The 26,838-nt window shown below is 37.1% G+C and overlaps 2 protein-coding genes across 2 annotated transcripts in view; one reads left to right on the plus strand and one right to left on the minus strand.

Annotated features, from left to right (window-relative positions):
• Positions 1-26,838, plus strand: part of LOC128213996 (uncharacterized) — a 40,052-nt gene that overhangs the window by 6,492 nt on the left and 6,722 nt on the right. The window contains exons 8-58 of the mRNA XM_052920149.1: positions 2,434-2,509; positions 2,631-2,664; positions 3,324-3,462; positions 4,012-4,120; positions 4,482-4,631; positions 4,952-5,105; positions 5,294-5,360; positions 5,826-5,913; positions 6,202-6,344; positions 6,511-6,681; positions 6,814-6,910; positions 7,078-7,146; positions 7,291-7,423; positions 7,688-7,847; positions 7,978-8,264; positions 8,418-8,583; positions 8,729-8,848; positions 9,045-9,120; positions 9,264-9,297; positions 9,547-9,685; positions 9,975-10,083; positions 10,283-10,432; positions 10,766-10,919; positions 11,196-11,262; positions 11,389-11,476; positions 11,592-11,734; positions 11,978-12,148; positions 14,425-14,524; positions 14,704-14,778; positions 14,910-15,042; positions 15,467-15,626; positions 15,816-16,021; positions 16,217-16,382; positions 16,622-16,741; positions 16,968-17,043; positions 17,135-17,174; positions 18,164-18,302; positions 19,007-19,115; positions 19,281-19,430; positions 19,644-19,800; positions 19,925-19,988; positions 20,379-20,466; positions 20,561-20,733; positions 20,876-21,046; positions 21,181-21,289; positions 22,908-22,970; positions 23,215-23,344; positions 24,703-24,856; positions 25,082-25,281; positions 25,745-25,910; positions 26,115-26,234. Coding sequence (XP_052776109.1) covers positions 2,434-2,509; positions 2,631-2,664; positions 3,324-3,462; positions 4,012-4,120; positions 4,482-4,631; positions 4,952-5,105; positions 5,294-5,360; positions 5,826-5,913; positions 6,202-6,344; positions 6,511-6,681; positions 6,814-6,910; positions 7,078-7,146; positions 7,291-7,423; positions 7,688-7,847; positions 7,978-8,264; positions 8,418-8,583; positions 8,729-8,848; positions 9,045-9,120; positions 9,264-9,297; positions 9,547-9,685; positions 9,975-10,083; positions 10,283-10,432; positions 10,766-10,919; positions 11,196-11,262; positions 11,389-11,476; positions 11,592-11,734; positions 11,978-12,148; positions 14,425-14,524; positions 14,704-14,778; positions 14,910-15,042; positions 15,467-15,626; positions 15,816-16,021; positions 16,217-16,382; positions 16,622-16,741; positions 16,968-17,043; positions 17,135-17,174; positions 18,164-18,302; positions 19,007-19,115; positions 19,281-19,430; positions 19,644-19,800; positions 19,925-19,988; positions 20,379-20,466; positions 20,561-20,733; positions 20,876-21,046; positions 21,181-21,289; positions 22,908-22,970; positions 23,215-23,344; positions 24,703-24,856; positions 25,082-25,281; positions 25,745-25,910; positions 26,115-26,234 — 6,363 coding nt within the window. The remainder of the gene's footprint in view (positions 1-2,433; positions 2,510-2,630; positions 2,665-3,323; positions 3,463-4,011; positions 4,121-4,481; positions 4,632-4,951; positions 5,106-5,293; positions 5,361-5,825; positions 5,914-6,201; positions 6,345-6,510; positions 6,682-6,813; positions 6,911-7,077; positions 7,147-7,290; positions 7,424-7,687; positions 7,848-7,977; positions 8,265-8,417; positions 8,584-8,728; positions 8,849-9,044; positions 9,121-9,263; positions 9,298-9,546; positions 9,686-9,974; positions 10,084-10,282; positions 10,433-10,765; positions 10,920-11,195; positions 11,263-11,388; positions 11,477-11,591; positions 11,735-11,977; positions 12,149-14,424; positions 14,525-14,703; positions 14,779-14,909; positions 15,043-15,466; positions 15,627-15,815; positions 16,022-16,216; positions 16,383-16,621; positions 16,742-16,967; positions 17,044-17,134; positions 17,175-18,163; positions 18,303-19,006; positions 19,116-19,280; positions 19,431-19,643; positions 19,801-19,924; positions 19,989-20,378; positions 20,467-20,560; positions 20,734-20,875; positions 21,047-21,180; positions 21,290-22,907; positions 22,971-23,214; positions 23,345-24,702; positions 24,857-25,081; positions 25,282-25,744; positions 25,911-26,114; positions 26,235-26,838) is intronic.
• Positions 12,575-13,870, minus strand: LOC128213997 (heavy metal-binding protein HIP-like). Its single transcript, XM_052920151.1, has 2 exons — positions 13,106-13,870; positions 12,575-12,747 (listed from the first exon to the last, which is right to left on the minus strand). Exons 1-2 carry the CDS (start codon positions 13,826-13,828, stop codon positions 12,601-12,603), a joined length of 870 nt encoding a protein of 289 aa, XP_052776111.1. The 5' UTR covers positions 13,829-13,870; the 3' UTR covers positions 12,575-12,600.

Here is a 26,838-nt window from a genome sequence, read left to right on the forward strand (position 1 = left end):
CAAAAAGGAATTTCTCCGTGTCAATTATGTCATTTAAGCGAACTTGTCTGTGAAGGTTATGTCGTCTAGGCGAGCCTGTCTCTCTAGGTGTGTCTTCTAGGTTGAGCTTGTCTCTGTGGTTTTGTCGTCTAAGCGTGCTTGTCTCTGTTTCGTTGAAGTTGTCAGGGCGTTCTTGTTTTGTTGTTGTGTCATCTAGGCGCGCATGTCTCTGTGACGGATATATCGTCTAGGCGTGCTTGTCTCTGTGTCGGTTATGTCGTCTAGGCGAGCCTGTCTCTCTAGGTGTGGCTTCTAGGTTGAGCTTGTCTCTGTGGTTTTGTCGTCTAAGCGTGCTTGTCTCTGTTTCGGTTATGTCGTCTAGGCGAGCCTGTTACTCTAGTTGTGTCTTCTAGGTTGAGCTTGTCTCTGTGGTTTTGTCGTCTAAGCGTGCTTGCCTCTGTGCCGGTTATGTCATCTAGGCATGCTTGTCTCTGTGGTTATGTCGTCTAGGCGTGCTTGTCTCTGTGTCGGTTATGTCGTCTAGGCGAGCCTGTCTCTCTAGTTGTGTCTTCTAGGTTGAGCTTGTCTCTGTGGTTTTGTCGTCTAAGCGTGCTTGTCTCTGTGGTTTTGTCGTCTAAGCGTGCTTGTCTCTGTTTCGTTGAAGTTGTCAAGGCGTTCTGATTTCTGTAGTTGTGTCATCTAGGCGTGCTTGTCTCTGTAGTTATGTCGTCTGGGCGTGTTAGATTCGTCTGAACGTGCCTGTCTCTGTTTCGGTTATGTCTTCTTGACGAGCTTGTCTCTGTGTCGTCTAGGCGTTCTTGTTTCTGTGTCAGTTGTATCGTCTGGGCTTGCTTATCTCTGTGTCTGTTGTATCGTATGGGCGTGCTTATATCTGTGTCGGTTGTATCGTCTGGACGTGCTCATCTCTGTCTTAACGTACTTATATCTTTGTCGGTTGTATCGTCTGGGTGTGCTTATCTCTGTGTCGTTGTATCGTATGGGTGTGCTTATATCTGTGTCGGTTGTATCGTGTTGATCTCTGTGTCGGTTGTATCGTCTTGACGTACTCATCTCTGTATCGGTTGTATCGCCTTGACGTACTCATCTCTGGGTCGGTTGTATCGTTTTGACGTACTCATCTCTGTATCGGTTGTATCGTCTTGACGTACTCATCTCTGTATCGGTTGTATCGTCTTGACGTGCTCATCTCTGTGCCGGTTGTATCGTCTTGACGTACTCATCTCTGTGTCAATTGTATCGTCTTGACGTACTCATCTCTGTATCGGTTGTATCGTCTTGACGTGCTCATCTCTGTGCCGGTTGTATCGTCTTGACGTACTCATCTCTGTGTCGGTTGTATCGTCTTGACTTACTTAACTCCGTGTCGGTTGTATCGTCTTGACGTACTCATCTCTGTGCCGGTTGTATCGTCTTGACGTGCTCATCTCTGTGCCGGTTGTATCGTCTTGACGTACTCATCTCCGTGTCGGTTGTATCGTCTTGACGTACTCATCTCTGTATCGGTTGTATCGTCTTGACGTACTCATCTCTGTGTCGGTTGTATCGTCTTGACTTACTCATCTCTGTGCCGGTTGTATCGTCTTGACGTACTCATCTCTGTGTCGGTTGTATCGCCTTGACGTACTCATCTCTGTATCGGTTGTATCGTCTTGACGTACTCATCTCTGTATCGGTTGTATCGTCTTGACGTACTCATCTCTGTATCGGTTGTATCGTCTTGACGTACTCATCTCTGTATCGGTTGTATCGTCTTGACGTACTCATCTCTGTGCCGGTTGTATCGTCTTGACGTGCTCATCTCTGTGCCGGTTGTATCGTCTTGACTTACTCATCTCTGTATCGGTTGTATCGTCTTGACTTACTCATCTCTGTGCCGGTTGTATCTTCTTAACGTACTCATCTCTGTATCGGTTGTATCGTCTTGACTTACTCATCTCTGTGCCGGTTGTATCGTCTTGACGTGCTCATCTCTGTGTCGGTTGTATCGTCTTGACGTACTCATCTCTGTATCGGTTGTATCGTCTTGACGTGCTCATCTCTGTGTCGGTTGAATCGTCTTGACGTGCTCATCTCTGTATCGGTTGTATCGTCTTGACGTGCTCATCTCTGTATCGGTTGTATCGTCTTGACGTACTCATCTCTGTATCGGTTGTATCGTCTTGACGTGCTCATCTCTGTATCGGTTGTATCGTCTTGACGTGCTCATCTCTGTGTCGGTTGTATCGTTTGACTTTCTCATCTCTGTGCCGGTTGGATCGTCTTGACGTACTCATCTCCGTGTCGGTTGTATCGTCTTGACGTACTTATCTCTAAGTCGGTTGTATCGTCTTGACGTACTTCTCTCTGTGTCGGTTTTCTATGTATCGTTTGGGCGTGCTTGTCTCTGTAAGTTTGAATACGTTTATCAGAAATATTGTCAATGTCTGTTGACAGATTTGGGTTACCGCAAGGAAACAGGGACTGAAAACGGCATCATACTTCTGGGTTGGTAGTGAAACGAATATATCGGGTAAGGACGGATTATTATGTAAACAGATACAAATGTCTATTACAGTAATGTGATATATGTGTTTTTATAATCAAACTGTCGGTAAGATACGCGTTAATAAAGATTGTTTTATGTTTGCCAGGTTATCAGCCGGACTACTGGGAACGCTATAATGGGTAGGTTATCATTGAATTGTAATGTAGTTATAAAATCGCAATAGAAACTTTTAACTGATTTTTTTTTCTGATAGGACGTTAGAACTTTTCAATTTGTAAACAAATGGAGTGACAGCGCATTGTTGACAGAGCTGTTTGTTTTCTTGCTTGCACACATTCACGTGGATTGCCGTTAGAAAATTGTTTACCCTAAAGGTTTTTTAGTCCATAATAGATAATGCTTTTCACGAATTTGTTGATTTAACTTAGACGCATATATTTTTTCTTCTTCAAGACTTGGTCGTTGAGTACATAGTCAGCTTATCTGTTTAAATGATTTACAATGTACTATACTTGAGACTTGATTGTCTTCAAGTTAAAGCTGGGTTCGATTTGATATAGATTTTTCATTTTGTAATAAGTCATTAATGTTGGGAGGTTTGGTACCAATTAACTAGTTAAATTCACAATTGAACGCGTGTTCCGCTTTTTGAGGCGGTGACCCAAACATCATTGTTAATGCATTTGTCGTAAGTCTGCATTGTCTGTCCGCTGTGTGTCCCTCATTTAGTGCCTGTTTGGCCGTAGCCCCTTGCCTTTAAACAGGGTGTTTGTAAAAAGAAATTGTCTTCTTGGCTTGTCCCTTTAGTTTCCAATGTTTACACTATTTTACTGTTCAGGAGCATACCATACACATCCCGGATAGACAAGGCGATGGATTGGTTGTCAATGCCTGACAATGAGCGGCCAGAGCTGATAATGTTGTACTTTGACGAGCCTGATCACCAGGGTCACGGGACAGGGCCGGATAGCGAGGAGGTCTGGATCATTAGCATCAAACAGACATTCTAATTAAGGACATAATGAATCATGTACCTCATAAAAGAGCGGTTGCATAATTTTGTTAAAGTAATCAAACAATACGTTATAAGTAAAACTCTGACCCCAGGGCCACGGGACGTGACCGGGTTTCTTAGATATGCTTCGTCATTCAAATGCTTATATGCATATTAATACCGCTTTAGCCTTTTCATCACCGAGGCAAAATAAAAAAAATAATTAGACATTTGGCAGGGATTTCCCCCAAAGGAACACATTTTTTCGGCGTAAAAACATTTTATCCAAATGATTCAAGGACTTAGGCAATTGGTGTAAACATACTAAGTTTAAACCCATAGTGCTTTCATTAACCGCGCAATGGTCGAAACCCAAAATCGTGTATTCAAATATTCCATATATGGTGATATTACACTTAGTAAGCCTATGTATGGCTTGTTCGAGTAACTGACTGGGCTGACATTATACTGATTATTTTTTATTATATTCTTGTCCAAAGGCGACATACAATTATTCTTTGCTTGTTTGCAGGTGAATGAAATGCTGGGTAAAGTGGACAGTTTGATCGGCTACTTGATGAATTCTCTCCTAGCAAAAAACATGGACAACTGTGTTAACCTGGTGGTCCTTGCTGATCATGGTAAACGTTTTGTGTTTGGTTTGGTTAAAAATTGTGCATATGTTTGTTTTAACGAAAATTTCTTTCACATTATGCTGAAAGTGGGTAACATACATTTCGGGCTTTAACGTTTCGGTTGCACAATTTATATATGGGTTAGTTTTGAGAGAACAATTAACAAAAGGGTTTTGTGTTGTGGCAGTAATGGTCTGGTTTGTTGCTCCGTTAATGAGTTATATCTTCTGTAGATTTAGTGTTGTTGTAGCTTTTATTGGTGCAGGTGGTCTCTGGCATTCTATATAGATGATCAGAGGTCAGCTGCCGTTTAAAATTGTTTATGTGTTTTTAGTAATACTATGTAAAAGACTAACATATTTGATAGGTATGGCTAGTACTGCATGCGAGCGCAAGATCGCCCTTGACACATGGCTCCCGGAAGTGGATAACATGCTTGTCTACTCCGGGACAACCGGATACATACAACCTGAGTACCGAAGACTTGGCAGAGACGCCATCCTCGAGAATGAACAAGGTAAAATACTTAAAGCTATCGGTGATGTGTCGTTCAGCAGTGATAAGTAAATAAGCCCACTGCCATTGAAGTCAATAAAACTCTTAAAAGTCCTATAACTGTATGTATTCCTTCTTTTTGCGGGATCACGTATGTTCTGTGTGTTTTTTGCGTTACTTTTTAGTTGTTTTAGCTTTATTTGCAATTTAAACAGCACTATGTTTCGGCGCTTATTTTGCAGTTGTTTACTTGATCTTTGTTTTGCGTTTGTTTCGTATATGTTAAATAGTTGGTTCATTAACATTACCCTTGTTGTTGTTTCTTCTGCGTTTGTATTATAGTTGTATCGACTGAAACAATAACCAGCTCGTTGGATTGCAAGAGCGACAAATTACGGCTGTTTACCAAGACAAATATACCTGTCCGGCACCATTACGCCAACAACTATCGAATTGGAGATGTCGTGGTTGATGTGCAAGACACCTGGATGTTTTCGTACGTATATTTTAACTTTCATCATCCGGACTTCCATTTCCAAATTTAGTCGACATTTTCCATATGTTCACTGCAGGTTTTCAGTAATTTCTCGCATGTATATTTTTATCTCAATTATACATTCTTAAAGTCAATTTATAATTATACAGTTTATGAAAGAAATAAACGAATCGTCTATATATATATAGCTCCACAAACGACTCCTGGTGTTTGCATGGAAACCACGGCTACGACAATGTGTACAAAAGCATGCACGTGAGTATTAAGTACTAAGTCAACTGGAGTTCCTTAACATTATATACTACAAGTAATGGTTAAAGGTTGTTAGTATGTTCTAACACATACACATGGTGTGTCGCATAACCATTTAGTTTTTCTTAGTATTGTTATACTAATAACCTTTAACTTCTTTGTGATCTATATAAAAGTGTGTGAACTACCCACTTACAATGTTTATATATGCCGTTTCACCTGATTTAAATCAATAACGGCTGACTGCTGATCTACTGGCAAATCTTCCCATTGAACAAAATATTATTTTGACGAATAAACTATTATAAAGCTGAAAAAAAACTGTTTTCGACATAAATATTTTTTCGTGACAATTTGCAATCTATGCATTGTAAATATTCTCTTATTGCATAGGTAGTTTCGATAAATAAACATCACCAGAATTCGAAAGATGAATGGCGACATAAAATAAAGATTATTTTATAACAGGCCCTGTTTTTGGCTCACGGTCCTGGATTTAAACAGCAGTACTCTGTGGACCCTTTTGAAAATATCGAATTGTATAACGTGATGGCAGGTTTGTACATTTACTTTATTGCCTTCATTTGCTCTCTGTAACTTTTTCAACAAAAATAAAATTAATTTATTTACATTTAAACATAAAACTCGATATATTTAAATTACATCCGCAATCAGTTTTCGTTATGTAAAATGATCTCGTTTTACTCTCAATACAGGATAACAGTTTTGCGTTTGTTAAATGTATACGTGCGTAACCTAACTGTTTTGATACTTTTTCGATTGCAATTCTGATTTTAAAAAATGATACACGCATAATATGTTTACCTAATGCATTATTTACCAGCACTATTGAACATAACACCCGCTCCAAACAACGGAACGTCTGGTTCCCTGGACAACATTCTTGCCTCGCCGCCTCCACGTCCTACAGAAGCAACCCACGTGCTTGAAACGTGCAATGATGTTGACAGACAATGTGATTGTCAGGTAAGTAGGCGTGTGCGCAATGATATGTATTGGTTATTTATATTACATGACACTTAGCAAAGCAGCATACGTAACGTAATGCGTTTGCTATGGGAATGACTTTTCCGGTTTTGATGTTATCAGCAAAACAATCAAGATTTCTATTTGAATCCGTTTGAATATGCAGGCCAACTACCAACCTCCTAGTCATTCCGGAGAAAGCGTATATCCCTGGGGTGAACCTTCAAGGCACGGCGGAACAACTTCGTGCATTTTCCATGGAAATAATGTGTCTGCATTATACAGTACACAACTTATGACGCCTGTTGCTGTTTCGTTTCGATTATCAAGAGAACAGGTTAGATTTTTAATTCACAATCAATACTCATATTGGCAGTATATATGCGCTTGTGTTGTAGCCTGAGAGGTGTTATGAACTCTCAGAACTTCTGTGGAAGACTATAACTTACTCTGTTTCGACCGTTATTAGGTTGATACTGACAGTGATGCCACTGACTGTCTGACGTCCTGCCCTAGTTATGAAAACTCTGTATCGAACATCGTCGTGTCCCGACTGGTTGATATTGGTGAGTTAAATGTTACTAGGTTCTTGACTACGACAATGTGTAGTGAAATCTGTTTTGTCCTATACTAAGATTCTGCTTAAGGTATTTCTGTTATTGAACTGCGCTAAGACTATAATAGTAAGCGGCCCAGTTTGTCTAATTATGTAAATACTCAATTCATATTTTAGAATTTATCTCACATAACGAAGCTGAGGCATGGTGGAACAAAGTACCGCTGTTTTCCGGATTTAGAACAGGTAAATACTCTTCCCCTTAAATCTCTAAATGATATTTAAAACAATAATAATCCAAATGTGTGACACCATTTTGCCTTAGTTATACGAATTCCACAATACTTTTAATTAAGATAATACGTTAATGAGTTTAAAAAATCCCCACAGGTATATGGAGTTATTTATGGACCGTTACTAAGGAATATGCATCTACTTATGGCGATATCCACGTTACAACTGGGCCAATATATGATCACAACAACGACGGTCTTGCTGATGAAAACGTCCACAACAGTACCAAGTAGAACGTTTTTCTTATATCTACGTAGTATTACATTTTCATAATAAAGATAGTCCGTGCTGTGTTGATAAATAAAAAACTTTAAAGCAGTATAAGTTACAATGTGTGATTGTTACCGGTTGTGTTTATTACGAGGGTCTGGACACTACGTACAATTGTACATGTACATGTATTTCATTCTACTGGTACATTTATAATTATATAAGCAAATATTTACGACACAAGCAGACACATACATTTTCGTCTGTATGTTTCTCCCTAAAGATTTGTTGATGACGCCATGCACGTTCAGCTGCCCAGTCATATGTACATTATACTGGTTAAGTGTACACAGAACAACACTTCTGCAATCACATGTCCCGACGAGCACCTTGCTGTATCCTCGTTTGTCCTGCCACAGATGAACAAAACGGCGAACTGCATGGTATGGAATTGCAAGTTGTTCTGGTTTAAAATTCTTTAAAAAGACACGTTAATTTTTAATATTTTAATATTGTCTTTCGCAATATATGCCTGTCTTACCTCAATCTGATACTGTTCTGGTTTGTCTTCAGACGGGTAGGGATTATTTGATTAACAACGCTGCTCGGGTACGCGACATCGAACACCTCACGGGGCACCAATTTTTTACATCCATGGACGTCCCTCTTGGTGCTAGACTGAGAACGTTTTTGCCACTAGAACTATGGCCGTTCAGTCTGTCCTCGACAACAAAGCAACCTCAGACAACTGCTCAGATTACAACCCCAACACCAACGACCAAACCCCATTCTACAACTCCTCTGCCGGTTTGGCTAGAACAGCCTTGTCCCGCCGACAACAATCCTCAGTGTCCATGGAGGTTAGCATTAGTGTTAAGCAATATGTGATAACGCAGGCTTGTATATATCAGAAAATAAATATGCTGAAGTAGTACGTACACATCTAGTATGGCTATATACTGCAATACCATTTTTGAAAGCTAGAATATGCATACTTTCCCATTTAATTTCAGTGCACCACCTTTAATAGTTGTTTCTCTGGATGGGTTTCGGGCAGAATACCTTCTAAGGAATCTTACACCTACAATGCAGAAGCTGCGGGACTGTGGGGTTCATACACCCTATATGAGGGCAGCCTACCCCACGCTCACGTTCCCGAACCATTACACAATCGTGACGGTAGTTACGGCAATAATTGAGCATTGCTCTCAATGCATATATTCACTTGAATTAACGTATTTTCACATTAATTATAATTTGATATATTTCTTCGCTATGGGAATAACTAGTTCTAGAGAAACACGCACACATACAAATATTGTAGGGTCTGTATCCAGAGTCACATGGTATCGTTGGAAACAGTATGTATGATTCGAAGCACAATGGAACATTTTCTATCAGTGGAAGTGGCAAGTTTGATTCGTATTGGTGGGGTGGCGAACCGGTAAGCGTACAAAGTCTTCTGAAATTTCTTATTCGAATTTTGAACAATTCTAATAAAATAATTAAGAGTTTTGATATGCACATGATGTCCCAAAAACTAAATTTACATGTGTTTGTTTATTTGATAGTAGTAAATTTAGATCATCCATCCATAAATGTGTTTGTATGCGTGTATTTATTTCATTTTGAAAATTTAGATTTGGACAACAACTCAGAAGCATGGGAAAAAAGCAGCTTCCTTCTTTTGGGTTGGCAGCGAAATGAACATTTCTGGTAAAAACAACGCTTAGTCACTTTGGCAACGGCTTATTTGATTATACTAACTAGAAGATTGAAATTCTAGAGAAATGTTATAAATTATTGAATGTGTTAATATTAATTTGATAGTAAGGACTGTGTCGTTTGTTCTTCTCCAGGTTACCAGCCAGACTACTGGATGCCTTACGATGGGTATGCTCTATTTTCGTTTTTTAAAATAATAATCAAAAACAGGTGTAGTATAGGAGAATACATGTATTAACAAATATCGATATGTACAGACAAAATAAGAAACTGCATTAATAAAACACCCCCTTTCTTTCATGAAACGTCGTTCACACGCTTGACTGTTGCCAAATGTAGTTGAACTCTAAATATTGCTAAGAACTCTTTGGATTGCTGAATGTTTTGCTTACGAATTGGACCATTGGAATAATTCAGGTCGATCACTTATGAGGCCCGGATAGACAAGGCGATGGAGTGGTTGTCAATGCCTGACAATGAGCGGCCAGAGCTGATAATGTTGTACTTTGACGAGCCTGATCACCAGGGTCACGGGGCTGGGCCGGATAGCGAGGAGGTGACTTAACATTGTAGTATGACACGTATCACTTGGTGCAAATTGAACGTACATTTACAAACTCAGCTAGAAACAATCTAAACAATTTACATGCATAGCCTGTTTACATATATAGTCTAGTTGAATGTCTCCAATAAATTCGACATACACAAAAGAGATACAAAATAATAGCCTGGACTGTGTATCAAAAGCGAGTTCATTGTTTGGAATAAGTTATTTTTCCATTAATTTTCCTGCTTTTTGTTGTTTCATTAAACAGTCTGTTTTGTACTTTAATTGTATTGCTTAGGTCAACACAATGCTGCAAAGAGTCGATGACCTTATTGCCTATCTCATGGGTTCACTTTTAAGCAAAAAGATTGACAACTGCGTCAACCTTATCCTTTTGGCGGATCACGGTAACTTTTTATGCTGCATTGTTTATCTTTTAGATGCCATTATATTTAGAATGTGTGAACTAGGAATACAGACTCGTGAAATATTATCAATCAAATTGTATTTGACTGCTTACTAAAAGCGATTATGTTTCCTTCTTTTGACTCCATGTTCCAGTCAAAGTAGCTAAAACTGTTGTTGGTGTTTCAAATGTCTGATTAGGTATGCAGAGTACATCCTGTGGTCGTAAGGTAGCGTTGAACACTTGGCTCCCCGAGGTGACAGACATGTTGGTGTATTCTGGAACAACTGGATATATTCATCCTGCGTATCACAGGCTTGGCAGCGGATCGATCGTTAAGAATGACCAGGGTACGTTCTGTTAAACGATTTGAGTTTATAGAATACAATGAAAACTATAGGGACAATCCCAGTAATCAAACATTTTAGGATTGCCTTGGTTCAAGACACAAGATCAACACTAAAGAGGCATTTAACGAGAAACACAGAATGTATCAAACAACAAAGACATACAACACATGCATCGATATATATATTTTAAGCACATGTTCGTGTTGTCGCCTTTGAACGGTCAGTTAAACAGGATATCAGTGTGATTTGTCATATGTTTAGTGATTTGTTTATATTTGAGTGTTCCGAGTTCTAGTTCTGCATCCACTTATAAGTGTTTTTCATTTATTGCAGTTGTTCAAACAGAAACTATCGTTGAATCTCTACAATGCAAAAGTGCGAACGCTCGCGTGTTTTCACGTAAGGACATTCCCGTGCGCCATCATTATAGCAACAACGATCGAATAGGAGAAGTGGTCGTTGATGTACATGACTCTTGGCTGTTTGAGTAAGGCGACACATATAAGTATCCAATAATTGTGTAGAATATTTATTGCAGCCTAAAAACTCATTGAACAACATTTACACTTTAGGACAACATAGGATACATAACTGTTATTTTTTTTTTAAATTTAGTTTTGATTTTGAAAGCACTGTTTTTCCTTATCTTGAAATCATGAACCTGCTTTTACAAAATGGACGGCCTGAACGCGAGTTAAATTATACATTTCACTTATTAATGGACAAAGTAACGTATACATTAATAACTTTTTTCTGATTACAGACCAAAGCCAACTAAAAGTTGTCTTAAAGGTAACCATGGATACGACAACGTATACAAAAGCATGCATGTAAGTGTGTAAATAACGTTTTTAATTATATTTGATTATGATTTTTGTTTTAGTTTACCTTTTAATGTAACATATTTATAAAGGAGGAATCCGTTATATGTTTATAACATGACCGCAACATTTCAGGCACTGTTTCTTGCACACGGGCCTGGCTTTAAGCAACAATTTACAGCGGAACCTTTTGAAAATATAGAACTCTACAACGTCATGACAGGTATGTGGTTACGGCAAGTTTATGAATATTAGATAAAAGCATAGATGTACAAAAGTTGGATACGTGTAAAAGATACGTGCATGTAACCAACACGCTATGTCATTTGCAATTCCAGCATTACTGAACATTACGGGTGCTCCGAACAATGGCACATCCGGGTCCCTTGACCACATGCTTACGTCACCACCTGATCGCTCTACCGAAGCAACGCGCGTTCACGACATTTGCGCAGCTGTTAATAGTACGTGTGACTGTCGGGTAAGTGAAAAAATAGTTTCAACACAGGTTGTGTTTTTTTATTTAAAACCGTGTTTCTGTCCAAAAGAAATTTTCTTCTTGAAGAACGCTAATTAACCGTTGAAAAGTGGTAACAATAAATAAAAGATTAAATAACAATCACGGAGGCATTACGTACAATGAATCCGGACTCAAGAGATTTGCTGAATATCATAGCTTCTGTTTATATAAGTCGTTATTTATGCCACCTGTCCTGTACCACAGTCGAATTACCAGCCTGCAAGTAATACGGCACCAAATGTCTATCCCTGGGGCGAGCCATCGCGACAAGGTGGAACCCCTACATGTATCGTTCATGGAATCAACTTGTCTGCAATCTACGATCAACAACAAATGGTCCCAGTTGTGGTCTCATTTAGTCTAAGTAAAAAACAGGTATGGCCGCTTTAATACAAATATAAATTATGAATGTACAAATATGGTAAAATCAAGCATGTTCTGTGTAGTGAGGCTTATTTTGAACGCTTCATTGTAATTTGTTCTCTTATTATATGCCCAATAACCGTTACATGTATTACTTGCATGCATTATTTTTAAGGCAATAGTATAACGTGGTTTGTAATTATATTCTGTTTTTATCTACCAAGTTAGTACATTCACACATGTCACATTGCCTGAAGAATAATAAAGGACCAATACAATCATTTGAATAAACAAATGATATATATTCTGTAGGGAATCTTAATTGTAAACATGAAAAACATACACACATACACAAGCACACCCGATCGCACACACATGCACACGCGCACGCACACGCATACGCGCGCGCGCACACACACATACACATATTTAAACATGTTACTTTTTGCCTTTTATTTCTGTGTCTATTGGTAAAGCAATACACCAGAGAATGTAGCATATTTTTGAAATGCGTTATTCCATATTTCTCCGTCATTTGAAACAATGTTTTGAAGCCACACTGACTGTCCACTATTAACGCGGATGATTATTGTGTTGCTGCTCATGGATCCCTGAAATTGAAGAATGTTTTAAATTTGAAATAATAATACGATGGAAGCTACAGCGTCGAGCCAAAATAAACATATTGTTACCGATTAATGAAGCTATATGATAAAACATACACAAAAGTTTGTTTTATTGCAATGTACACTTTAGCACGTTTGATTAAAACTAGAGGTAACTCGTAAGTAGATATTTTAACACTTGAATCGTTCAAATCGATCGGAATTTTGTCATCAGTATTTGTGTTACAGTTTAACATACAATACACGGATTTCTTTAAACTATTTTTAAGAATACTGTATCAATATTTTTTTCTTTATAATGTTTAATCAAAATGGTAACTTTTAAAAAAAGAAAGAAAATTACGTGATCGTTGTAGGGGTAGGTTATAATATCAGTATGGTTGACACCGTCCACAGATAGAGATACGATGGCCAGTCTGAAATGGCTGTAGATACTGAATGAAAACAAGTAAACCCCGGATTCTGGTGCAGTAAATATTCCAGTAAAGTGGTTATAGCCGTTACCATCATTCAGTTGTACTTGATTTAACACTATGTGATGTCCAGCTGCCATATGGTCTACATTATGATCCAGATATGCAGAAAAGGCAACATTACTTTCGACGATTCGTTTTGATGCGAAATGCTCTGTGTTTGGTATCTGCAGTCCTTGTGTAGATTTAACAGTGATTGTATTTTCAGGTTTGTTATTAGGTGCATCGTCTTTAGCTAAATTGCGTTTAATAGATTCGTCAAGTGGTGTATTGTTTTCCGCTTTCCTTGGAGTAGTTTCTTTGAGTTTCTGAAAATTACAATGTTCAATCTGCTTTTGTAAGTCTTCCATCCTTTTATTAATTCCAATGTTATGTTCTTCATGTCTATCGATTGTCCGTTGTTGCGAAGATATCGTTTGTTCCAGTTCTCTAATCCGTTCGTTAAAAAGTTGCCTCTGATTGTACAATTCAAGCATTATTTTGTCAATAACTGTGTTACTAATTGCTTCATTTACCCCTTCAATTTGTTTAACGATGTTTCCAAACGAAGTAGAAATCAAGACTATAAGAACAATGGTTTGCAGTGTAGCCATTGTGCCTATTGAGACAGTCGCCTTACGTATACGTCTATGTTCTGCAGTGGCACTCACTTATCTCAGTTAACTGACATAAATGGGGTTATCTCTATGTTCCAACTGTAATCTTAAAAGTTTTGTATATTGCACTTAAGGCCTGACAAATAACTAATATTAAGAATCTATCAACGACTTATATACATGATTTAACTTGACTACATTGACTGCTGTTCTCCTCCCTGTAGTTATTATTGTTTACCAATTTGTTTTTATTTTTTTTGTACAAATGTGTCTTTGTTAGTTAGTGTTGGATTTTTATTTAACATGGAGCAATAAGGACACTAGGGACAGGCACCTTTCTGTTATATTGTTTTAAACAAAATTCGGTCTTGATATTTGTTTTCCATATATATATATATGTCCAAATATATTTTACATTCCTGCACAGAAAGTCTGCGAATGGTCAAACTGCCCACAAAGTATTTTGGATAATATACATTATTTTGCATGAGCGGACATGAGGAAATATTGCTGACAAAGTAAAGTTGCTATCTGCTACCACGCATTCATGTTTTTTTTTTGAAATTACAGTGTATATTTTTGCTGTAATTAAGGTTGAAGGATACCACTCCGATCCGGATACCTGTCTGCAATCCTGCACGGAATTTACGAACACTGCAAAAGGCATAGAAACTGTTCGTTTGTATGATCCAGGTAATATATCGGACAATAATTAATTACATTTATGGATTTATACCTCCTCAAATATAAGTATTACATTGTATATTTCCTTATTTGAACGTCTTTCAAATTTGCAATGTTAACAACAATCAAAACAGGAATGTTCCTGCCACATTCGGTAATACCAACAGTCTTGTCTGTTTTTGTTGCAGCATTTCTTCCTGGGACAGAAAATGAGGCATATGCTGGGTGGAACAAAATACCGATGTATACAGGCTTTAAAAACGGTAAACATGTAGTTTAATAATGAAGTAATTTTATCGATATACAATTGGTACTACTATTTTTTATTACTATGTTAAAAGCCTTATACTGCAAAAGATGTATACTCGCTCAAGGTGAATTTGGTTGTTTACAGGCAAATGGAACTACCTTTGGCGATTGATTAATGAAAATGCTGTTCAAAGCGATGAAATTCATATCACCACCGGACCAATCTACGACCACAACTACGATGGTCTGGCCGATATGAGTAGCCACAACAACACCATGTAAATAAACCTAAATACTTAGAGGATTAAGGAAAATATCCTTAGCAGGGCAAAATGGTCTGATAAATGTGACTACAGTCGAACCCCGTTGGCTCGAACTCGCTTGGCTCGATTTCTCGATGGCTCGAACCGGATTTTAAGAACCGATTTTGTTTCTACTGAATGTAATCATTCAAGCTTGGTTCGAAATTGCCGAGGGTCGGGGTATTGTCGCTGGTCTCTAGGAGTACGAGCCAACGGGGTTCGACTGTAGTAATGACTTGAAGCAGGATTGACCTTTGACATCAGTTTTCTGGATAATTCAAAATGTACTTTTTACTTACAACATCCATGGAAAAGTCTTCGTTTTTTGTCACTGTAGATCATTTGATACTACGCTGTATCCGTATTTTCAATAAATTCAGATTGTTGATCGCTTTTCCAGGTTTGTAGATGAATCCAACTCCGTACCGTTACCAAGCCATATATACACAATTTTGGTAAAATGTACCAAAACAAACACGACCCTCTTGGACTGCCATCCAGAGGACCTAGCAGTCTTGTCATTCGTGTTGCCGCATGTAAACGAAACGCATAATTGTCTGGTTAGTATTCATTCTGTTGTTATAAAGAAGCGAAAAACATACTTTGAGTACATCTCGAAACACAATGAGCAAAAACGTTTGTAGTTCATGTCTTTTATACGTTTATATTAATATGAAATTATCAAAATTACTTCAATTGTGCCAATTTGGTTCTCCTGTTTATAGCGCAATATTACATAAACATTCCAGCCAGATAAGGAATACTTGATCAACAACGTAGCGCGGGTGAGAGATATTGAACACTTGACAGGACAACGGTTTTTCACAGCCTTGGACGTGCCACTTAGTGCTAGACTGAGAACATATCTGCCACTCGATTTATGGTCTACGCCACTCATCACACCCTGGGTAGATCTACCATGTCAACTACCTGATGATACAACCTGTCCATCTGGGTAGGCTTTACTTACCTACTTAGCGATGCTCGTTTAAGTTAACGATTTACATGTTCTTGGTTTCATCAGTCATATATGAATATCAACATTTAAATAGTGTATGCTACATATAATAAGACAAGGCATTCGTCTACTTGTGTTTATTCAATGTGTAAACAATTGTTACATATTTGCTATTGACGCGTGACATTTCAGACCAAAGCCGCTGGTCCTGATATCCCTTGACGGATTTCGTGCCGACTATCTTCAACGAGGACTCACACCAACATTAAAGAAATTGAGCGAATGTGGGGTCCACGCGCCTTTCATGAGGCCAGTGTACCCGACAGTGACGTTTCCAAACCATTACACGATTGTAACAGTACGATGGTTTCTAAATAAGTCCATGTTAACTACATGTATTGCCATGCATTAACTTTACTTGAGTATATTTATCCATTGAATGTAAATATCTTTACTTTCAATTAACAGATTGTATGCAAAATATTGTTAAAAGCGTTTTTTACAATTTAAGTGAAGCCAACAAAAAGATGATCATTTCGTATTATCGATACTCATCCACTGTATGAGTACGTTGTTTATTTTTTTAATTGCGTTTAGGGCCTGTACCCAGAGAGTCATGGTATTGTGAACAATGACATGGTTGATGAAGATATCGGCCAGATCTTTGGCATCACTGGTGCAAATGCATCTGATTCAAGATGGTGGAAAGCGGAACCGGTATCAATCTTATACACACGGTTGACCTAATTAAAAAAACACACTGATAAACATGCAACATATTTTGTTCTTCATTTTGACGCCTCTGGCGTCAAGTAATTCTACGTAGGCATAATAGGTCCGGGTCTGTATATACCTTTCAAAAATGCGTTTAAAGCGTTCTAACGTTATTTTCATTGTTTTATTTTAATATGATTATGTCATGAGGGGTTAATATTTGTTTAAGATTTGGATAACAGCTAAAAAGCAGGGAAAGAGGACTGCAGCACTTTATTGGCCTGGAGCTGACGTTGACTTCACAGGTAGTACTATCATTTTATGAAGCTGATCTTTTACTCTGAAACTAAAACGCCTACATATATTAACGTCCTGTGATATTTTTTTTTCTTTTAGGGGAATATGCGGATTACTGGGATTCGTACCAGACAAGCGAGTAAGATTTTACATTGTCTTATCAAATAAAGTCCCATTATTTACAATCCACATTGCTGTTACAGTTGAACACCGTTAATCCGTAATCGTGGGGACCCAACAAAATTATTTCAGAATAGCGATATTTCGGATTAACAACTTCCAGAAAATGACAGCGTTCGCGAATTATAGATGACATGAAATACTAAGTCGTGAATATTGCAATGTCGGTTACACGTTACCAATACGATACATTCGGTTTGAGTGTCAGATCTTTCGTATACAAAATTATTTGTTGATTTATTGTTTAATAAATTGCAAATAACTCGTTATTATACTTCTTTATTAAAACAACATAAAACAGTTGATAAATGATAGCATATGTATGCATTCGGAACATAGCACGGATTGTTAGGAAGTGGGTCGAGTGGGAAATGCGGCAATCGAATCTGATGAGATAGACATTTTCGAATGATATTCAGGTTGTGTATATACACACACTACATCTCCAAATGAATCGCTCATTTTCTGACATCGATATTTGTAACATACATGTACTCGTGCTCAATGTCATTCTTTAACAAGCGCTAATTGTGCTCAATTGTCACCTCAAGCCGATGCCCGATTTGAATTGATAAATAGATATGAAATACCAAATCGGGACCGTAATTTTTACTTCGGAATAGAGATTTCGGATAAAAGATTAAAAATTTAGTTAAACAAATAAGGAGTGAAATCGGGACCGAAAATTAATTTTAAAATAGCGATAATTTCGGATTAACGGTGTTCGAAATAGCTGTGTTCAACTGTATTTAGTTTCCATTCCTTTGAAATAATTGTATATCACCTTTTAATAGTTGTGATTGTATGGCATTGACAGGGTAGCATTTCACTGATAACAGTTGCTCTCAAGGAATAACAGTCTATTTCTTCATTATTCGGGATGTTTTGTCGTTTTGAATAACTTTGTAAAGTTATGCGTTATTATGAGCATGCCTATCATAACAACAGGAAAGCTGGCAATCCAGAACGTCTGAAACAAATACTTGACCTTATAAATCTTCCAAACGGGACGAGGCCTGATTTGATCGCCGTCCATTTCGACCAGCCGGATATAGCGGGCCACAACGGTGGACCAGACAGCGACGATGTAGGTTTTGTTTTGCATGTCTTATATTAAAGGGACTGTGCCACAGATTGGCACCAAAAAAAGTTTTTTCTGTAACGAATCTCCGGAAAATTATCTAATAGAATGTGTTACGCTTTGATATCATAATTGTAAAAAAAAATCCAAAATGTAAAAAAAAATTGTGTCGGAGACCGGGTTCGAACCCGCGTCGCCAAAATTGTAGTTCAGCGTCTTAATCACTGCGCCACAAAGGCTTATTCTAATCGGGTGACATAATTAAGCTATACACCTTCCTCGGTATTACCACGTGATAACATCGACTAGCCAATCACGCAGAAGGAATGAATTCTACCTGGTAGACATACCCAATAATCTTTTCTAATGGAAAAATACGAAATAACTGCTAAACTTAAATAAATTGTAAACTATGTGGTACTATAGTAAGTAAGTTTCAATGCATTGTACACATCGGTGCCAAGTTTGTCAGTTTTTGATAATCTTTTTTTTCGATATTTTATCATACGTGAGACAGCCCCTTTCAATATAAAACAAAACATTTTAAATGAAGGATATTTTATCGAACATTTATAATTAATCAGTGCAGATATTGCTTTGTTTGTCCGGTTATTTTGATATTATTGTGTCCTCTTGTCTCTTAACAAGTTCGTTGTTGTTGCTTGCATACTGTACGTGTGCCTGTAGTTTTAAAAAGTGTCGATCTTCAGGTAAACGGTCAGCTTGAAACAATGGACAGGATCATCAGCGAGATGATGTCCGCGCTTTACGAACAAAGTCTCCACAATTGTGTCAACATTATTGTACTTTCTGACCACGGTACTACCCTTGTCATATCATTAATCTAAACAAACTCTCATAACCTAAACGATATTTTTCTTAAAAACTAGTTTAAACCACAAATAATTGCTCATAATCCTTTCATGCCGTTAATGACGTTTGTGCAAACAAGCTTCCTGCAATATAACGTTGCATGCGTTGCAGGTTTTGCTCCATCAAACTGTGATCAGACTGTGCGCATTAAAGACCTGTATCCGGATATTTCCAACATGCTGATGTTTGACGAGGCTGTCGGGCAGATATATACACGCTTTGGTAACCATAACAAAGGAAATGTTCGGCTCCTGGACAAAGGTTTGTGCATTTATGGCAGGCTTTGTAATATCATTAAAAATAAATCAAAACTCTGACTATTTTGTCAAATAACACTTAGAATCTTAATCTACCGAGACAATGTACTAATGGTTCTCAAGTTGCTACAAATTGGAATGCAATTCGTTGTATATATAATCACTTGTACAGTTGATTTGGGTACTACACTGCTATATTACTATAAATCTATTCCAGGTAGTACAGTTTCGGAAGTATTAAGTAATTTAACATGCAAAAACGATGTGATGAAAGTGTTCACTAAGGATCAACTTCCCAAACGACTACACTATGCCAACTCAGATCGAATTGGTGACATTATTCTGGATATGAAGGAGGAGTGGCTAGTGTACCAGTAAGGAAAATATATTTTTATCAGAAATTAGCACTACTGTTTACATTTGAAAATGGTATTAGAATAAATCGCCATGGTAATAAGCTATTGTGATTGATATTTTTTGTTTCAAAATACTTTTTAGGAATTCCAAGAGTTATTGCGATAATGGAAACCATGGCTGGGACAATATAAATAAAAATATGCATGTGAGTAAAGTTTTATGCGAAGTTATCTTAGTTTTAACAAATTACAAATAAACACACATATATAAAGCTTGATCAACACCTACAATAAACTCTAAAATGTGTCTATTTATCAGACAACATGTGTATACATGAGTGTGAGATTGAGTGCTCGGAATATGGTTCAACAGCGGATTGACATGACACCGAATCGCACTGATATAAATGATCATAGTTGTTATACCAATGGAGAGATTTACAGATCACATGACAATCCTTGACAGCAATTATTGAAGGCGTATGTAATCCGATTAAAAATCTTGATATCAAGTCCTCTGTGTATGAGATTGGCTACTGGGCAATACTCTGTAGTGTAGTTTCGATCTCATATCATATATTTTTTCTTTAATTAAGGCATTGTTCTTGGCACATGGACCAGCATTTAAAGACAACTTCATTGCGGAACCATTTGAAAATATTGAAATTTACAACCTTCTGTCAGGTATGTATTTTTATGTTGTGTCGTGTACACGAAAACAGTATCTTTCACTTGACTGGGAATTTGAAAGTATGTAATAAATACATGTTAATTGCAGATATTCTAGACATCACACCGTTGCCTAATAACGGTACAGACGGAAGTTTAGACTACATGTTCAAAGACGGTAACAGCAACAATGCCTTTCCAGATACTTTAATAGATTATGGCATTTGCCTTGGCCATGCCCAGGTACAAGAGGAGTTCTTTCCATCATGTGGATGTGCTTCGGTAAGTTTATAATTGGTAATATGTACTTAATGGTATGTGCAGGTAAAATATAATTGCAGTCATAGGTAATTAGTTAACACAAATATATTGACAAGGAATATACATACATCCAAATAATGATAATTTATTTTCTCTTTTTTAGAATACCTCAAATATAAACATCACCACTGACGAGGGACTTTTAGTTAATGATATCTCACAGATAACATCACCTCAGAACATTTGTATCTTAAACCAGACGGGTTATATCACTGGATTTAATTCTGAATTCAAAGCTCCATCTTGGATTCAAACATCAACTCGTAAATCACAAGTAAGTATTTGTTTCTTTGTGATTTGTTTCTAGGCTGATCTCGTTCATAGAACATAGAACCGTAGACGGAAGAAATAAACAGCCAAATAATAATGTACTAGATTTATGCTTTACACCAGAATGATTATTTTCAGCTTTCAAATAAAACAACAACGTGTATCATTAATGATACCCGTGTTGGACATGATCCCTGCAGCATAGAGTTATCTTCCGGGATCGGTTTTTATCCTCTTACTAAATACGGTAAGTATTAATAAGTTTATGCAATGCTACATAGATTGACTAAATAAGGATAATTGAAATATTATTACCAGGTCTATGTGAACACAATATATGGTATTATGTCGGAGTTAAGTGTTTAAACTTGTTGTGATCGTTTAAGTCCGTCGCAGTTTTAGAACCCATCGACATTGATCAATGGGAGACGTTTGCACTAGCTCAATAAACTGTCTGACACATTCCAGTCACGTTTAATGAAATGAAAAGCGTATGTCTTATAATCAACGTCAATTAGACAATAGACAAAACAAAGGCATTACTAAAAGAGGAAAGCTAAAGGGATAAACCTAGAAGCAATTATAAAAACGACGACCCTGTCTAAAGGCACAAGGTCAATATGTATATGAAAAACTACAGAAACAAGCTCAGTAGTCGAAAGTTTAAGCATAAACCCCGTTTAATGGCACAGGGTAAACGCCAAAGACATAGAACACAAAAACAAACAATCACAAACCAGAAACATGGAACAACAGCACAAAACTCCATAAACAACACAGTACATATATACTATATATAAAAATAGGTGTGTTTATCAAGGATTGTTAGGTACCGCATTGGAAGATTCAGTAAAATGTAAATTTACCGGGGGTTTAAACCAGTTAGTGTGCACAACCTCACTCTTATCCCAACAATCCTGAATAAAGTAAAAACGTAAATGGTTAATCTTATCAAAGTATTCATTAACTTTGAGGAAACGTAATACTAAAACAAATAATAATAAACTTATAGGTAAGTCCTAAGTACTTCTACATCCAATCAGACACTTAATGAGAGACACGGAAGGAATAAAACAGTTAAGAAAAAACCCTTGAAAATACCATTTTAGGTCTTTGAGAAGCTGGCATTCATTCTGTCTATTCATCAACAAACTCTCTGCTACATATTAAAAAAAACAACATTATGCTCCCCGAAGGCAGAACATAGAGTCCTTCCATGTGTCTTGTCCGGAGAACAACTCAAAAACTACTGATGTTATTTCAATGAGATTGAGACATAGAATGAGGGCAATATGTAAAAGTGTATTGCGCTAGAGCCTTAATTCTAGCTTTGGACATTGCTAAATTATCTCCACCTTTCACTTTTACAGTATGCACTAATATGAAAGCTGCTCGATCGGCCTATAACTTAAAAGGTTGTAAAGGGATATCAGTGAGACTGGAATATACATGTATAAAATATATAGCAGGAATAAGAAGTGCGCAATACCTTCTATCCTATATTCAATATTTACAAAATAATCTCCCTTTATCATATTTTGTACAGAGCATAACTCCAAATGTATTTGAAATATTGACTTCAAACTTTTAAGCGGGGAATACGAAAACCTGTCAATGCTTCTGGTCCAGCTGGCATTTCTCTGCGTGTGCGCGTCTGCTCTTTTATTCCGCAAATGATACGAACGATTACAAAATCTCACTTATCCTCTCCATATTGAACTGAAGTGTTTATGGATGCGTTGCCTCATGTATAACTGTTAGTTTAAAGCAACAACTTGAAAAGTAATATTTTTCATTTTTTTTTCCGACCTCGTCGGGGAGCATACAGCATTTGTAAAGATAGCTTTGTTTTGTTTTTGTTTCAGTGTCGGAACACGGGTCGTATTTATCATCGACAGTTATTCCGTTGTACGATGAGTTTTACGCAGGTAAATCTTTCTGTGCTTTCTCGATATGGTATATCTCATACACTCATTATAGATATAGTTCCTATTTGCATTGCCTCTTTCTGGTGGCCTTACTGCTTCGGTGACATGAAACAACCATACTGCTGCGGTGACATGAAACTATTAAATGTCCTTTATATTAACTTGTTATATATGAGAATCAGACAGTATGAAGCTAACATATGTGGCATATATAACAACAGCTAGATTTGTTTTTAAATTGCAGGAATATACACGTTTATCCACAAACTTATCGCCGATTACGACGATCGTTACGGAGAAATCAGTGTATCGGTCGGCACCGTGTTTGACTACAATAACGACGGCTTGTGGGAAGGAATCATAAATGAAACAGAGTAAAATTATTGAGAAGTATTGCAAACATAGTCATATATACATCACGGCTGATGGTCTATAAATCACGATTGTCGGTCTAAAAATCACGAGTGTCGGTCTATAGATTGTCTGTCAAAAGATCACGACTGTCGATCTATATATCACGATTGTCGGTCTATATATCACAACTGTCGGTCCATAGATCACGGTTGTACGTCTATAGATCACGGTTGTATATATATATAGAGAGAGATTACGGTTGTATATCAATAGATCACGATTGTACGTCTATATATCAGGGTATTATGTCTATAGATCACGGTTGTATGTGAATGGATCACGGTTGTATGTCTATAGATCACATCACGATTGTTGGTAAGATGACTCCAATGCCATTCTTTTCCTCTTCTGTGTCCATCACTGAAATAGAAAAGGAAATGGCATTTTCATCAAGGACGGATCCACCTGTATTTTTGTTTGTTTTAGAACACATAAAATACTTCAGTACGCATTTTATTATATTCATGTGGTTAGCCGAACTACTTGTTAAACATAAACATTGAAAAACGGTGTCAGCATTTTAGTTCTCGAAAGCCGTTAAATATTTTCAAACGCGGCTTTCATGAAAGTGTGTGTGGATCAGGTTCATTTGCCGAGGGATGGGGATTGTATATATATTGTTTTACCATATCTGACTGATATTTCCACCTTTGATTGAAATTGTAGACGAATCATTGCCAATAATAAGGGCTCTACATGACATCAGCTAAAACTGAGACTGTGAAAAGTAGCACATTCGAACAAGCATTTTTTAAAGATGAAGTACTTACATATTATAATGCATGGTCAATTAATTAAACAAAAGATATTTATAAGAGGCTTGATTTTTTTAGGTGAAATATAGTAAAGTCTAAAAATATATAACATATGTCAATTTTAAAATAACATTTTACTATTGTATAACGCATATTCATAAATGCATTGTAGCTCATGTAGGACTTTAATGATCAAAGGTATAACATTCTCATAATGACGATACTTTCAAAAACACACAGAAGTATAACCCACAAGTAAATACAGTTGGTCGAATAATACAATCAAAAATACAGAGACGATCTAAGAAGGCTCGCCTAAATGTGATATATAGACCTACGACCGTGACAAAGCTCTACATGACTAATCCATGTTTCCATAAATCTAGGGAATGCCCAGGTCATGTTATCATTGGACGAAGAAAACTGCAGCTTTGACAACGAAACCCTTAATTTATTTGCCTTTTCATTAAATTTGCATTTGTTCAAACGGAAGGACATATTGGTGCAATTTTGTATTTGAGTATGAAATATAACCAATTGATGTATTAATTTGATTATTACAGATATGCTGATGTCAACCAAACTCAGCCGTTACCATCGCACATTTACTTTATTCTTACTAAATGCAAAGACGGCCATGCTTTGTCACAATGCGGAATTGACCTCGATGTTCTTCCATTTATTATACCGCATCTACCCAAGATACCGAACTGTCTGGTATGTAAATCTTAAACCATTCCATGTTTTAAATTGATTACTGATGATGGTGGAAATAGAAACATTCTTAAAGAGAGATAATTCAATAAACTTTTAAAGTGTTATAACAACATTCTCGGTTCTATTTCGACTCTTCAGAACAACATTGATCGGAGCAACATTATCGACGCTCTCTAAAACACGAACAACTGTATTGCTCTAAAACTGTTATAATTATGTTTCTAGAATCCGGGCGCTTATTTGAAAGACAATGTTGCAAGAATACGCGACATCGAGTTATTAACCGGCCTCACATTTATGAAGTCATTTGAAAGAGGGACAGGTGCGCGAATGAAGACATTCCTTCCAGAAGAGATATGGGAAACAATACTCATTCAGCCATGGCAAGACATGCCTTGTCCAGTTGAAGACATGTGCCAATCTGAGTAAGTACACGAAGCGACTCATGGCAAGAAAGACCTTATCCACATGAAGATATGTGTTAGTCTGAGTAAGAACACGAAGTGACTATCAAAGCTAAAATATAAAAACACATTTTTCCCATCGTCTACAAAAAATCAATGATGAATATTTGAACTATGTCAAGCAAAAACGCATCTTCTGACATATCAGGTTTTGGCATCATATCAAATAGGTTTCACAAAAAATAGAAACGGAAAATACGTTAAACGTACCAATTCTTTTTTCAGTAACAAGAAACTATGAAGTCATACTGTTTGCTAACGTTATATCTAGTAGCAGGCTTTCTGCTTGTCGCGATTCAAATGTTTACCGTGGCAGGCGTATCACTAGTAATAACATTGCATATATTATGTAAGACTGCAGTATGATATCTAATTTCGAAATACAATTCATATCAAGATCATGATTTATATGTATTTTATGCAGCTATCGTCCATTGCTTCTCATATCACTTGACGGGTTCAGAGCTGACTATTTGCTAAGGAATGTGACACCAACTGTCTCACGCCTTAGCCAGTGTGGAGTTAGAGCCCCCTACATGCGATCCGTCTATCCTACAAAGACCTTCCCCAACCACTATAGCATTGTTACGGTAAGAAGGGAAGTTTAATCAACCTGTACCAAAATTTGAAAAAAAGAATCATCCTGTATGAAATGTGTTCATTGAAACACCACATTGACCAACCTTAAGGTACAAGTTCTGTTTTTAAATTGCATTGTTTTAATAAATAAAGATAAAACTTTAGAACAACTCATGCATTATCGTCTCATTATCAGTTTTGTTTATTTATTCCAGGGTCTGTACCCTGAGTCCCATGGCATTATCGACAACAACATGTACGATACTGAGATGATGTCAAGATTTAGTCTCGGCAGTAAGGCAGCCAGTGATCCTAGCTGGTGGAAAGGCGATCCTGTAAGAATCTTTATTTATTAGTTCATCCTTTTTTATCGACAGACAATTCGGGGGACTGGGATATCATTTGTTTCGTCTTCCGAGTTGGCGTTGTTGTCAGCGTCGAAGTATAAAACTTTTACCTTAGAGATAACTTAAAACTGGCTCAAGACATTCGAATGAAACTCTGTACACATATGGCTCAAGACATTCGAATGAAACTCGGTACACATATGGCTCAAGACATTCGAATGAAACTCGGTACACATATGGCTCAAGACATTCGAATGAAACTCGGTACACATATGGCTCAAGACATTCGAATGAAACTTGATACACATATGGCCAGAGATAATACGTACATGTATAGCAAGGCGCATAACTCTTGCTTTGAAACGTATTGAGTTATGGACCTTTTAAACATTGTACACTATGTCTTCGACCTGACTCGGTATACTTACGTTAATACGAAACATTACAGTTTTGATTGTTCTTGTATTTGGTATTCGTGTCAGATCAATCTATTTCAATAACTGGATTGTTACAATGAATTGTGTCTGTAAGGCTATAAACACAGCCATTGTCTGTAATTCCCATTACAGTGTTGATAACTCTAGGAATGGCT

This window comes from Mya arenaria, chromosome 13 (assembly GCF_026914265.1).
Source record: "Mya arenaria isolate MELC-2E11 chromosome 13, ASM2691426v1".
Taxonomy (NCBI): Eukaryota; Metazoa; Mollusca; class Bivalvia; order Myida; family Myidae; genus Mya; species Mya arenaria.

Excerpts from the sequence above, each read along its gene's own strand:
- LOC128213997 (XM_052920151.1), bottom strand. The coding sequence starts at position 13,828 with ATGGCTACACTGCAAACCATTGTTCTTATAGTCTTGATTTCTACTTCG. Across the intron at positions 12,748-13,105 it reads CCTACCCCTACAACGATCAC|GGATCCATGAGCAGCAACAC; the intron begins GTAATTTTCTTT and ends CTTCAATTTCAG.